The sequence below is a fragment of the Pinus tabuliformis genome, chromosome 5_2, assembly GCF_031772625.1.
Source record: "Pinus tabuliformis cultivar Carrire ecotype Pingquan chromosome 5_2, CPIR1, whole genome shotgun sequence".
NCBI lineage: Eukaryota > Viridiplantae > Streptophyta > Pinopsida > Pinales > Pinaceae > Pinus > Pinus tabuliformis.
The window spans coordinates 350,293,273-350,305,829 of NC_142306.1; the positions used below are offsets into that span (position 1 = coordinate 350,293,273).

The window sequence follows — 12,557 nt, forward strand, 5'->3', positions numbered from 1 at the left end:
AAAACACTAAAGTCTAGTCTTTCCTTTCTCATTGAGATTTTATGCAAATTGTGCGATACTGGGTATAGTGGAACCCACAACGCACATGAAAAAGTGATGAAGGATGATGTAACCCCAATGCTTAGGACCAGTGACATCACCCCAGACCCTAGACCCCAGAGAATTTGGACAAAGGATATGGTAGAATCCACTAGGATATATTTCTCGAGGTGATTTGGCATGTGGGGGCCTGTTTTGGTGGGGACAAGTGTCGTGTGGCATGAATGAACTCGCTTATCGATCAAGGGGGAGATTAAGCCTTAACATAGAGTTTGCACTGTGGCGTACCTCAGAAGGTTGTCCCCGACGTTTCAGTGGGGAACAATATTGGGCCTTGCTGGGATTTTATTTTTGGGGTGAGGTGGCCAAGGAGGGGCTTGCACCCATATAACTCATAAACTTAAGTTTATGGGTGTTCATTTGTATGGAAGGGTCTTATAGTATGAATGTGTTGGTAGTCAAGGAGAAGTTGTCACGTGGGTGGTGCCGTGGCCATGAAGAGGGTTTACGCATGTGTGATATATAAATACATATATTGCACATTATATGTTGGCTTCATAAGGAGCTTAACACATATGAGCATGTAGGAAACTTCCATGTGGTCTATGACGTGGACAACCATGTGGGTGCCATCTGGGGTGCATGTGAGTGCCACATGGCAGACCCGATGACATGGCACAATTTGATTAGCCAAGATGTTAATCGGCTATATCTTTTGATTTGGAAGATACTGGAGCAAAATTTATATCTTTGGAAAGTTCTTGGTGAGGCAAACAAAGCCATGTCATTCATTTTAGGTTTTGAGGATGTAAAAAAATGTGAGAAAATTTAGACTCCATTTCCATAATGGAACATTGGAGGTTGGGTTATCACAATAACTACCTCCTTCTACCCTTAGTGGGGGCCAAGAATAGTAAGGAGGTATGTTACAATGTTCAACCACACCCTTCAAACATCCCAATCATACTTTAACACTTAACCAATACCAACCCTTATCCAGCACAAACAAAACAAGGAGCAATCATATCTAATAACGATAAAGAATACACAACACACGTGTATGGGAGACACTTCAAGGCAAATGCCTTAAACTTTATTATATAAAGAATGTTACAATGTACAAGGGAGTTGCAACGACACGTTTACAACTCTATTACAAATGTACAAATAATCTAAGAGAAATAACCTTCTGCCTACTACCCAATAGACTTGCACAATCCAACCCTTGATGCAACCATATGCCTACCTCCTACAAGTCCTATCTCCTTTTTCTTCTCACTTGGCCATTGCAATTTGTTCTATTGTGTCTAACAATGTACTTGACACAACCATATATCTCCTTTGCACTCTTGATTAATGACTACTTGCTACCTTGTATTCCTTGGCACTTTTGAAGCACCCTGCTTTTATATGAGATAGACCATGCACTTGCAAGCCCCATCATGCTAAGGTGCACCCAAGTGTTGTCCATCAACTTGCTTCACTTCATGATTTGTTCATTAATTGTTTGCCCATGTTGGCCCAAATTCTTTCAAGTCATCTCAAGTTAGTTCATCCAACTCATCCCAAGTTTGCCTAGTTGACTTGTCTAACTTGTCCCAAGCCCCAAGAAAGCCTAGTTCATCTATACAACCAAGGTATTCTTTAAGGATTCAAATATTATGCATATGTATAGTAATATAGATGATTATTCTAGTTTGAAAAATCAATATATAAAATGTAAGCAAATATTTAATAGAAAAATATAATTTACTATTAAAACCGATAAACTTTTAGCAAAAATCATCTATTTAATCATATATATGTAAAAAATATGCGAAATGTTAACTAAATGGGTGAATATTTTTTTATGAAAATGTCAAAAAGGGCCAATTGGCGAAATTTCACCCCTGAAAAATTTCTTGTGTCCAACTCATCCCAAATATGCCTACTTCATCCATCCAACTCACCCTAAACCATCCAAGTCTGCACAATTGTGCCCAAACCATTTAAACCATCCAAGTCTGCACAATTGTGCCCAAACCATTTGAGTCCATTCCACTGTGCCCAAACCATTTAAGTCCATTCAACAATGCCCAAACCAATTGAATTTGCACCACTACACCCAAACCATCCAAGCTCGCCTAACTAAACCCAATAATGCACCTAGGTATGTTTAGTAGATGTGTTGGGTGGACGTGTACCACATGATCAAGATATGTAGATACTTGTGCCTAAAAACAATTCTATCAACCCATATAACCTTAAATCATAAGCTATCCAACTCCATTGTTCCATATATAATTTACGCATTCAAACCCATCAAGATCTCTATTCCAATTTTGTCTATTATATAAAATGCATGTTTGAAAATGATGCCAACCATATCTTTCATCTTTCATTCCCAAGTTCCCTTCCAAACTTTCCTCGTTTGTCCAACTCATACAAGCTACAACTTTCTATAATACACCCCATCCATGAATAAGAATCACTAAATTAACCCTGACACACTTACCAACCAGCCAAAGCACTCAAAAATCACCCCTTTACTTATCAAGCTTTTATTATATCCGTCTATGTCAATCACAACTACCAATACAATCATGTGACGAAAGCACCAAAATAACTCAAGATGAAAAACTTATAAGATGCGCAAAAAATGGAAAAGAAAAAAAGGGGAGTCAACCTCTTTGATTTTCATGACTGCATCACTTTAAACTATCGCTCAACGATAACCCAACAAACTTCCAAATACACTTTATATTCATTAAGAATAATATTTAGGCACATTCTTCCCAACAAACTTCCAAATACACTTTATATTCATTAAGAATAATATTTAGGCACATTCTTCCCAGCTTTTTGAGAAGGGGAATGTTTTATTTTATTTTCTTATCCTTTTTACATGTGTATACTTTTCTCTCTATTTTAATAATTTATTAATGTTAATAAATATTTTTAATTTTCTTAATGCCTGAGCATACCACTGCAAGGAAAAGGACAAAAATAAAATATTATTTCCTACCGAACTATTTAGAAAAGGGACCTCATTGATAATCACGATATTAACCAGCCAACCTTACTCAACTGGCAATTGGGTACGAAAAAACCATTAATATTGCCCCTCCCTGAAGCAATCTCCAAGCCATTGGAGTTGTACTCCATACTTTTTGCAGTTCCCCCTTTCTCTGTACTTCCAATGGCGAAATGCGAAGCCCACATCCAAATCCAGAGATCCCAAGCATAGCCATATATTCATTGTATATATACATTCGAATATCTTCAGGCACACCATTGATGCGAATCTTGGAATATACACACAGGATTTTAGCTCAAAACTATGCGATCTGAGTGCATCAAGAGATGGGTACTCAATGCCTCCTGTGGATGGTGGCTCTTTGCGGGACGATCGCCGTGACGAGCTCGGGCTCCGATTTCGGCGAAGCGGTTTATCATGGCTGCTCCGAAGCGCGCTACGCCCAAGGGAGCGCATACGAGAGCAATCTGGGTAAATTCATGGCGTCCATTCTTTCACAGAAACCTTCAAATGGCTACCGCAACGTCAGCGTCGGGGCTGGCAACGTCACTGTCCGTGGCCTCTTCCAGTGCCGAGGAGACCTGGGCGACGAGGATTGCTCCGAGTGCAAGAAGAGCGCGGTGGCGCGTGCGCCCCAGCTCTGCGGGGGCACCGTCGGCGCCCGGGTTCAGCTCCGTGGCTGCTATCTGCGCTACGACAACGGTGCCCGGTTGACTGCGGCTGGCAACCCGGAGAACCCCGTGTACAAGGCCTGCAGCCCGGAGGTCTCGGCGGACCCCGGGTTCCTTCGTAGCCGGGACGACGTGTTCGCGACCCTGGAAAAGGAGAGCCTCGATGGCAACGGGCAGCTGTCCACGAACTCCGGGGGAGACTCGGGGACGCCGCGCGTCTCGGGGACGTCGCAGTGCCAGGGCGATCTGGCTTGGCCCGAGTGCGGCTACTGCGTGGTGAAGGCGGTTCAGGAGCTCAAGGAAACCTGCGGTGCTTCTGTACGTGGTCAAGTTTATTTGGAGAAATGTTCTGCCGCTTATTCCATGGACAACCCTGACCCCTCGGCCCCTCATTCCACGGACAATCCCATCCCCTCGGCCCCTCAACATCAAGGTATTTCTTCTCTCGCTTATGTTGTTATTTATTTTTATTTATTTAAAAACTAAAATAAGATAGTGTCCAATACTTTTCCTCATGCCCAACTAGGATTTCTTTGGGCTTAACAAATCTCTTCGGGTATTTATGCCATCTTTATCACAATCCTAATCACCAACCGAGATACTCTTTAGGCATGCAGGTCATCAAAATTAAATTACCAATCCACACATCTTCTAGGGTAGTTAGCCTATATGTGAGAGTAGTTATGCAATCAAAATCAGATTTGGAATTTGATGGTAGTTAGCCTATATGTGAGAGTAGTTATGCAATCAAAATCAGATTTGGAATTTGATTTACCAAAGGGTTATATAGTAATGTAAATATGAAATGAAATAAAATGATATTTTTAGATTTAGGAGACTAAAAATAGTCTATGAGACTACTAATTTCATGTGTTTTGCTTTTTGCAATTCAATCTTTTTTGGATTTAAATTGATGATGAGCTGACCCAACCTTCCAACAATCCCCCGTTAAAAAGACATTGCCAAGAAACTGATGCTAACATGTTCTCATAACTTTCTCTGATGTCTTTGAATGCATCACATTCCAAAATGAAATGTTTTTCCGATTCCACAACCCCAGACATGCAAAATGTACACACTCGTTCTTCCCAAGCTTCTTTAGGCCTTTTCCACCGTCCTCTTTCACACCGAAGTTGTTGTGAGTTGGTCCTTAATTGAACAATAAGAACCTTTGCCCTCCACGAAATGCGAGCTCCAATGAACTCTTTTTGTTGTAGAACAATAAGAACCTTTGCCCTCCACGAAATGCGAGCTCCAATGAACTCTTTTTGTTGTAGAACAATAAGAACCTTTGCCCTCCACGAAATGCGAGCTCCAATGAACTCTTTTTGTTGTAGATCACATGTAGGGTTGAATTCCTCAATGTAATATTTATTCTTTCTACCTTTTTACAAAACTTCTCCATAACAAAATCCTTTAGCTCCTTGCTATTTGTGGGATAGGCATTGAGGTAGATATTCATTTTTTGCACCCATGTTTTGTTTTGTTTCATCCATGTTTTCTTGCTATTACTCATGTCTTCATTGAAGATAACATTAGGCCATCTACCTATTCTCATTTGCTCAATTCTTTTTAGATATCTTATGAGCCGCACCATAGCAATTGCTTCAATGGGAGTTGCTCTTGTTTCACTCAACATTATCTCGTAAGGTACTGAACTTTTTGTTTGAACTTGTTCATGATCAAACATTTTTGGATTTTCTCAAATTGTTTCCATTTTGAGACCGGAGTGCTGCTAGCCCACAATTCACACCCATATAGCATTAGTGGACAAACTAGGAGTCCAAAAAACACTTTAATCGTTTTTCAATCCCATAACTCTGCCTCTCTACATCTGTTTCGAAGAGCATATAATGCTTTCCACCCTCCTAAAATTATCTTTTTTTCTACAGTCCTCCCAATTGAGTTTGTTGTTGAAATCAATCTCAAGGTACTTGTATTCATTGACTTCTTCAAGAATGTTGTTTTCAAAGAAGAAAGTATGCTGGCTCTACTTCCTTTTATTAGAAAAATCATTATTTTGGTCTTGCTAATATTGACTTGCATCCCCACTGCTCTCTAAAAATGCTCAAGGGCATATAAGTGCATTTGCAATCCACCGGCCGATTTTATTCATATTTAAATTTAAATTTAAAAAAATATTTAAAATTGTAAATGTTAATAATTAAAATTATATTTTTCTAAATTAATTAAAATTGTTCATTAAATATAATCAATATTTATATTGTGCTTCTTTGTAAGTGGTTACATGTTCAAATCCAAAGTGATAGAGTATGTACACTTCCATAAACTTTGAGAGTCAAATCATTGTGTGGAGGCAAATCTCTTATCTCACTAACAAAGAAGCAATGTTCCATAGGATACATCCTCCAATGCCGGGGAGGTGCTCCCCACATTTTCCACTCTCGTGGGACTAGGAGATTCGTTTCCCCAAAAGAGGTGCTTGTGGCATCCCTTTCAAAAATCTTTGGGCATCTCCCTTGAATTTTGCTTGATAACAATAATTATGAGCGGGGAAGCCTATTATTTAGTATGAGATTACATAACTTGCATTTAATCAATAGTACCAAGCCCTTTATGTACCTTGATGTTGGTGGCACTGATTATTAAAGTCCTCTCTCATTACTTTAGTAAAATTGTACCTATCACTCAAACAAAATCTCCACTTGACATGTTAAGCTTTTTCTATCGTATTTTAATGCTTAGAGGGTGATAATAATGATGAACATCTGAATATGAGTAATGATTTTGATGATATTTAGGTATTTGTTGTAGCATGAATTTTTTTGAGCTATAGAGATCATCTAGAGCCTCTTTGTTGATGTATTGTCGGTTCAAATACATATCGTATTGGGTCATGTTTTGGTTATATACACCCTTGTATATATGAGAAACTTTCAATATTTATATATAATGATTTGTATTCGTAAGATCCACATGAATATTTATGTACTTTTTTTGGACCAATTTTTTTAACTTTTTAATTTTGGGGTCAATAAGGTCAATCACCTTTCCGGTTTTAATAACATGGATTTATTGTCTATTGTTATTTTTAGTTTTAAATCAAGTTTTTGACTCATCACTTTTTACTATTTTTGAATTTATATAATTTCAATTTACTATTTCAGTCTTCAAACTTTAGTATCTACAATCTTACTTACTACTAATCAAATTATAAAATAATGATTGATAAATTTATACAATAACTTACTATTTCTATTTCATTTAATCATTTATGATGTATAATCAAAATCCAAATCCAATCAAAATCCAAATCTACTCTATTTTTGTTTTTAATAAATAACTATTCTATAAAATCCAAATTCAAAATTAAATATAGCATCTATTTTTGTTTTTAATAAATAACTATTCTATAAAATCCAAATTCAAAATTACTATAGCATCAAAAATCCGACCAATCAAACATTTTAAAATAATTACATCATCCATCTCCACTAAACCTTTTTTTAAATATATTTATTTCGAGGAAAATCTAAATTCACTGAACTTATCCAACAAATCTCTTTGGTTATGATCCAATTTAAAATCACATCTTATTTATTTAACTTATTTGTATTATCAAAATTAATAACGCAACCAAATTTTATCTTTATACATATCTATATTTAATTAATTTATTTTATTTATATTATAAATATCAAATTTTATTTTTTTTAAAGTTTGGGGACTATATATTAATTATGTTTAATATATCACTCGGATGGAGTGAGGAATAAGAGTGCCTTAACAAAAGATCTGATCACCCTCTATGCAAGATCCCGTGAACATTTTTTTGTAAGCTTGCAGGACTACATCTTCATCATATCCAATGGGCCTAATGGTTAAGAGCGTGTTTCCTCTTAAGAGGTCATAGATTCAAAACTAGAGGGGGTAGACTATGTATGCCTTCGTAACAGTCAAACCACTGCACCATAATATATCACCCTGATGGGGGCAAGGAATTACCCTTGACTTCACGTCAAGGAGTGCCTTAATAGAACACCACCCTGATGGGGGCAGGGAATTACCCTTGACTTACATCAAGGAGTGCTTTAATAGAATGCCAAGACTGGGTAGGGAATTACCCTTGACTTCACATCAAGGAGTGCCTTAATAGAACACCACCCTGATGGGGGCAGGGAATTACCCTTGACTTCACATCAAGGAGTGCCTTAATAGAACACCACCCTGATGGGGGCAGGGAATTACCCTTGACTTCACATCAAGGAGTGCTTTAATAGAACACCAAGACCCTGTGGACAACTAAATTTTACTTTAAAATACCACCCTGATGGGGGCAGGGAATTACCCTTGACTTCACATCAAGGAGTGCCTTAATAGAACACCACCCTGATGGGGGCAGGGAATTACCCTCGACTTCACATCAAGGAGTGCCTTAATAGAACACCAAGACCCTGTGGACAACCAAATTTTACTTTAAAATACACATACATTAACTTTATATATTATATTTTATTATTAAATTTTTAAATCTCTTAAAATTTGTACTTTTATCATAACGGTGTATCAAAGTAGAATTATAGTGATCAGTTTGCTTGTTAACCACTATTAATTTATACTGATCAAATTAAATTTAATTTTGAAAAATAAATAGTTATTTTTCAATATTATTATATATTATATTACCCTGATCGGGGCAGGGAATTACCCTTGATTTCACATCAAGGAGTGCCTTAATAGAACACCAAGACCCCGTGGACAACCAAATTTTACTTTAAAATACACATACATTAACTTTATATATTATATTTTATTATTAAATTTTTAAATCTCGTACTCTTATCCTAAAATTGTATCAAAATAGAATTATAGTGATCAGTTTACTTGTTAACCACTATTAATTTATTTATCAAATTTAATTTAATTTTAAAAAAATAAATATATTTTTTTCAATATTATTTAAAAAGTACTTTTTTAAACATTCTCTTCACATTAACAATTAAACTAAAATTTAACCGATTTATTAAATAATTCTAAATTATTTCAATAACAATCTTATATACAGTTTTTCAAAAACCTAAGTTCTCAATTAAATAACTGAAACTAAATTACCATTCAATACTGGCTATCTGTATTGTCAAATCCCAAATCTAAAAAAAAATAAAATAAATTAAGTAGAAAATATTGTAAAACCAACATCATAAAATTCTTGGACAAATTCAAATGTACCCAAAAAGTTATAAGTAGGAGACTGAAAAAAATTTCATTAAAGCCTTGGACAAATTCCTTTGTAGACTACCAACCTTCGTGACGCAACAAACCTCTGTATAGTTTAATGTGAAGGTTTGATTTTATGCGAGGGTTTGTTTGATTAGAGATGTTCAATGTATTTTTTTTTTTAAATTTATAATATTTTTTATTGCAAAGTGTCTATAGTTAAAGCGAGGGTTCGTTTGATTAGAGATGTTCAATGTATTTTTTTTTTCTCGTTAAAACTATGCTATGCTATTATTTACATTAAAACAGAAAAACGGTTACAGTCATGAAGTCATGTGCCAGAGGCCATGGATGGCACTCTGGACTTATAGCGCTCAAAAAACCACCCGTTTAGGGTCCATACCACTCGATTGACTACCCACGCAGGGGCCTTGACATGAAAACTTTTCATCCACACAGGGGCAGCAACCTTGAGACCAAACACCCACGCAGGGGCGCTACCACAGAAATTGAAAGCCCACGCAGGGGCGCTACCACAGACATTGAATGCCCACGCAGGGGCTGTAAACCTTAGAACATCAGTGAGGGCAGAAGTGGACAAGTAAAAGAAAATTTTCATCAAACTCCCTCGCAGGGGCGTGGAGACACACTGAGCAGTAGAATTCACATACAAAACAGAGACATTCAGAACATACCAGCTGCCGTAGACAAAATCAAAGCCTCGAAGACAAGGAGGAGAGTGAGTGAGCGGTCGATTAATCGTCCGGCGCCTCGTCCGGCTTCTCCTCATATATCCAGCACAATCCTTCCGAGGGGGGGCCCAATCTGCCTTAGCTTTCTTTGACGAGGGCGCTGGCTGAGACGCTGGAGGGTCAGTGTCTGGTCTCGGGCAGTCCTCCGGCAATCCTTCAGCAGCTCTGGAGCTTTCGGCCTGATGCGGCTGTGGGCGGGGTTGCTCCCCGACCTCCTCCACTGGTTCTTCCAGAAAAAGAACAGATACATGAGCATTGATGCGCGAATTGGCCTGGGTGCTGTTGATGGAAAAAACCGCAGTTCCAAACGCTGGGAGAGGATTGAAACCCGCTTCAGAATTGCCAGCATCCATGAATTGGCGCGATTGCAAGGGGTTGGCTTCCTCAACTCAGTGACATAAACAGCGGCAGCAACGAGAAGAGACATTATCCACAGATGGGCGCGAAGTTCCGCCTCTACCTGAGCCTCTACGACTGATGAGGCGTTGTCTGAGCTTGACCATGGTGGTCTTAGATACCAGATAGCTAAACGGAGTAGGGTGAACAGACACACCCCCGTCGCCCATGCTAGCAGGCTTGCTCCCAAATCCAATTGCAACAGGGGTGCCTTGAGCCAGACCTCCGGAAATTGACAACCGAAATCCCAATTCCCTCCACTGTAAATGACCCACAGCAAAACATTCCTTATTTGCATTGTATTTATGCCTCTCTGCCATGTCTCGGCCCTCTCCCTCCATAACTGCACACAGCAACCAAGACTATGCTCCGGACCAGGCATTAATTTGCCGTCCCTTCCCTCCTCAGCACCCATGCTTGCAGTCCCCGACGACTGCTCGCAGTGAATGCCCTCCTTAATCCTGGTACCGCCCATGGTGACCAGGTGGCGGTCCCATATCCTCTCCCGTGGCACCCGCATCCGGGGGAGATGTTCAATGTATTAAATATTTTATTATTTTTTTCCAAAGTTTTTAATACTATTTGTTATTTCTTAAAACTTTGTATAGTTTAATATGAAATTTTGTTTCTATTAAAAATGTTTATAATGTGATGAGTGGGTTTGTTGGTTCATAGATGTTCAATATATCTAAAAATTTATAATTTCTGTATGTTTATTTAATTATATATTTTCAAAATCGGTAATGTTATTTTTTCTAATTTTAATTAATTTTATAATAAACATATTATAAAATTAAATTAAATTTATAATTTTAAAATTAAAATTTATTTAAAGTTTCTATTATTTTATTTATTATTATTATTATTATTATTATTATTTTATAAAATCAAATTCTAAATTAATTATAAATTATAAATTTATTTATTAAGTTATTAATATTTATACGGTTAAAATTCAAATCTTAGAGTTTATTTTAATCTTTCTAATTCAAAAATTTATATAGTCTAATTTATATATGTTTGACTTGTACTTGGTAATCTTGATATACACCTTGAGTTATGTGGTTGAAATCTAAATCCACCTAATGATTGAACTTGACCTATTTATATTATAAAACATATGATATAATATCTATAAATCATTTCAAGACTTGAACATAGCCTATGTATGTCATTAAAAGCCATGTCTCCAAAGTTCGAATTTTCTTAGGGCTTAAAATATTGACCGATCTATGTTGTTGAAATTTATGTCGTGAAAATCTAAATCCACCCAAAACTTATGCCTAACATATCCATGTCATAAAAATTTGAATTTTCCAGAGACTTGCACCTATCATATCTATGGCATCAAAATCCTAATTTGCCCAATATATGCACAATTGCTATCTTTGCAACCAATGCCCATATCTACCAAAAACTTGGACCTAGGCTCATCCACCTGCCTATTACAAGAACAAGCCTTAGAAGAATAACATTGTGTGTGTAATTACTATATTTTTGTCACATAATGAAAACTATATGGATCATAAAAGAGATTGTAAATTTTCATTCTAACATTTCAATGACAAATCATTTAATTTTCTAGTGATTGTGCTCTTACACATTGAGTTTCATTAAATTTGTTTGCAGCACCTAGTTCGCCTAGTTCAAAATCCAATCATGTAGATTCAAAAACAATAGCCATGGTTATAGGAGGTGTTGCAGCGGCGATCTTTGCATTCATTTTCCTCCTCTTTTTGAAGTCTTTATGCAAAAGTGAAGGTAACTATTCATATATGTTTTAGAGCAATGCTATATATGAAAATTACCAATATATTCTAAAAATAATCCATTTGTTTTGTTTTCTTGCAGATTGAGAAAAATTTGGTTATACCCAAATTTCTTGCAGATTGAGAAAAATTCGACCAAACCCAAATGTAGTTAATGTCAAGAAAAAACAACTTTGGTACAAATTTTATATCAAATGATACCTTGCAAGATAAAAATGATGTAATCATTTTTCTCAAATGTATACATGAATATTCTACATTAATGAGCTAATTTTGGATTTCCTATTCAACATGTTCTTTAATGTTTTAATATAATAAGGCTAAATTGTTCTATTTAATATGCACATATATATATATTACTGGTTGGTTGAATGGTATGCTGGGGGCACTTGTCATTACACTCACTTTTGAATATTGTAAACATCTCTTGCTCATTATATGTTTCTCTATTGCACCAACACTCATGGGTGCTAAGTGGCTATGGTAAATAAATCTTTGAAAATGTTCATAATTAGTCACATTAATATCATTTGTATCAAACTTGAACTTAGATTTTTAATTTTAGGATAACATTCAAGTCACTCATTTATATTAGTCATAGTAAATGGATCATATTAACAATTATTATTTAAGAACATCATAAACAAGTTATTAATTTTTTTATTTATCTTTCTAATTCCAAAACAAAAAACATTATCTTAAGCTAACAACTAAAATAGGACCAATAAATTAAGTT

At 36.3% G+C, this 12,557-nt stretch overlaps 1 protein-coding gene across 1 annotated transcript; it reads left to right on the plus strand.

Moving 5' to 3' along the window:
* Positions 1-3,086: 3,086 nt before the first annotated feature.
* Positions 3,087-12,167, plus strand: LOC149158922 (plasmodesmata-located protein 7-like). The gene is made up of 3 exons (XM_089433414.1): positions 3,087-4,159; positions 11,682-11,813; positions 11,904-12,167. The coding sequence occupies exons 1-3, from the start codon at positions 3,382-3,384 to the stop codon at positions 11,906-11,908; spliced, it is 915 nt and encodes a 304-aa protein (XP_089289540.1). The 5' UTR covers positions 3,087-3,381; the 3' UTR covers positions 11,909-12,167.
* Positions 12,168-12,557: the final 390 nt, after the last annotated feature.

Coding starts and splice junctions, on each gene's coding strand:
- LOC149158922 (XM_089433414.1), top strand. CDS start 3,382: ATGGGTACTCAATGCCTCCTGTGGATGGTGGCTCTTTGCGGGACGATC. Junction 4,160..11,681: donor CTCGGCCCCTCAACATCAAG/GTATTTCTTCTC, acceptor ATTTGTTTGCAG/CACCTAGTTCGCCTAGTTCA.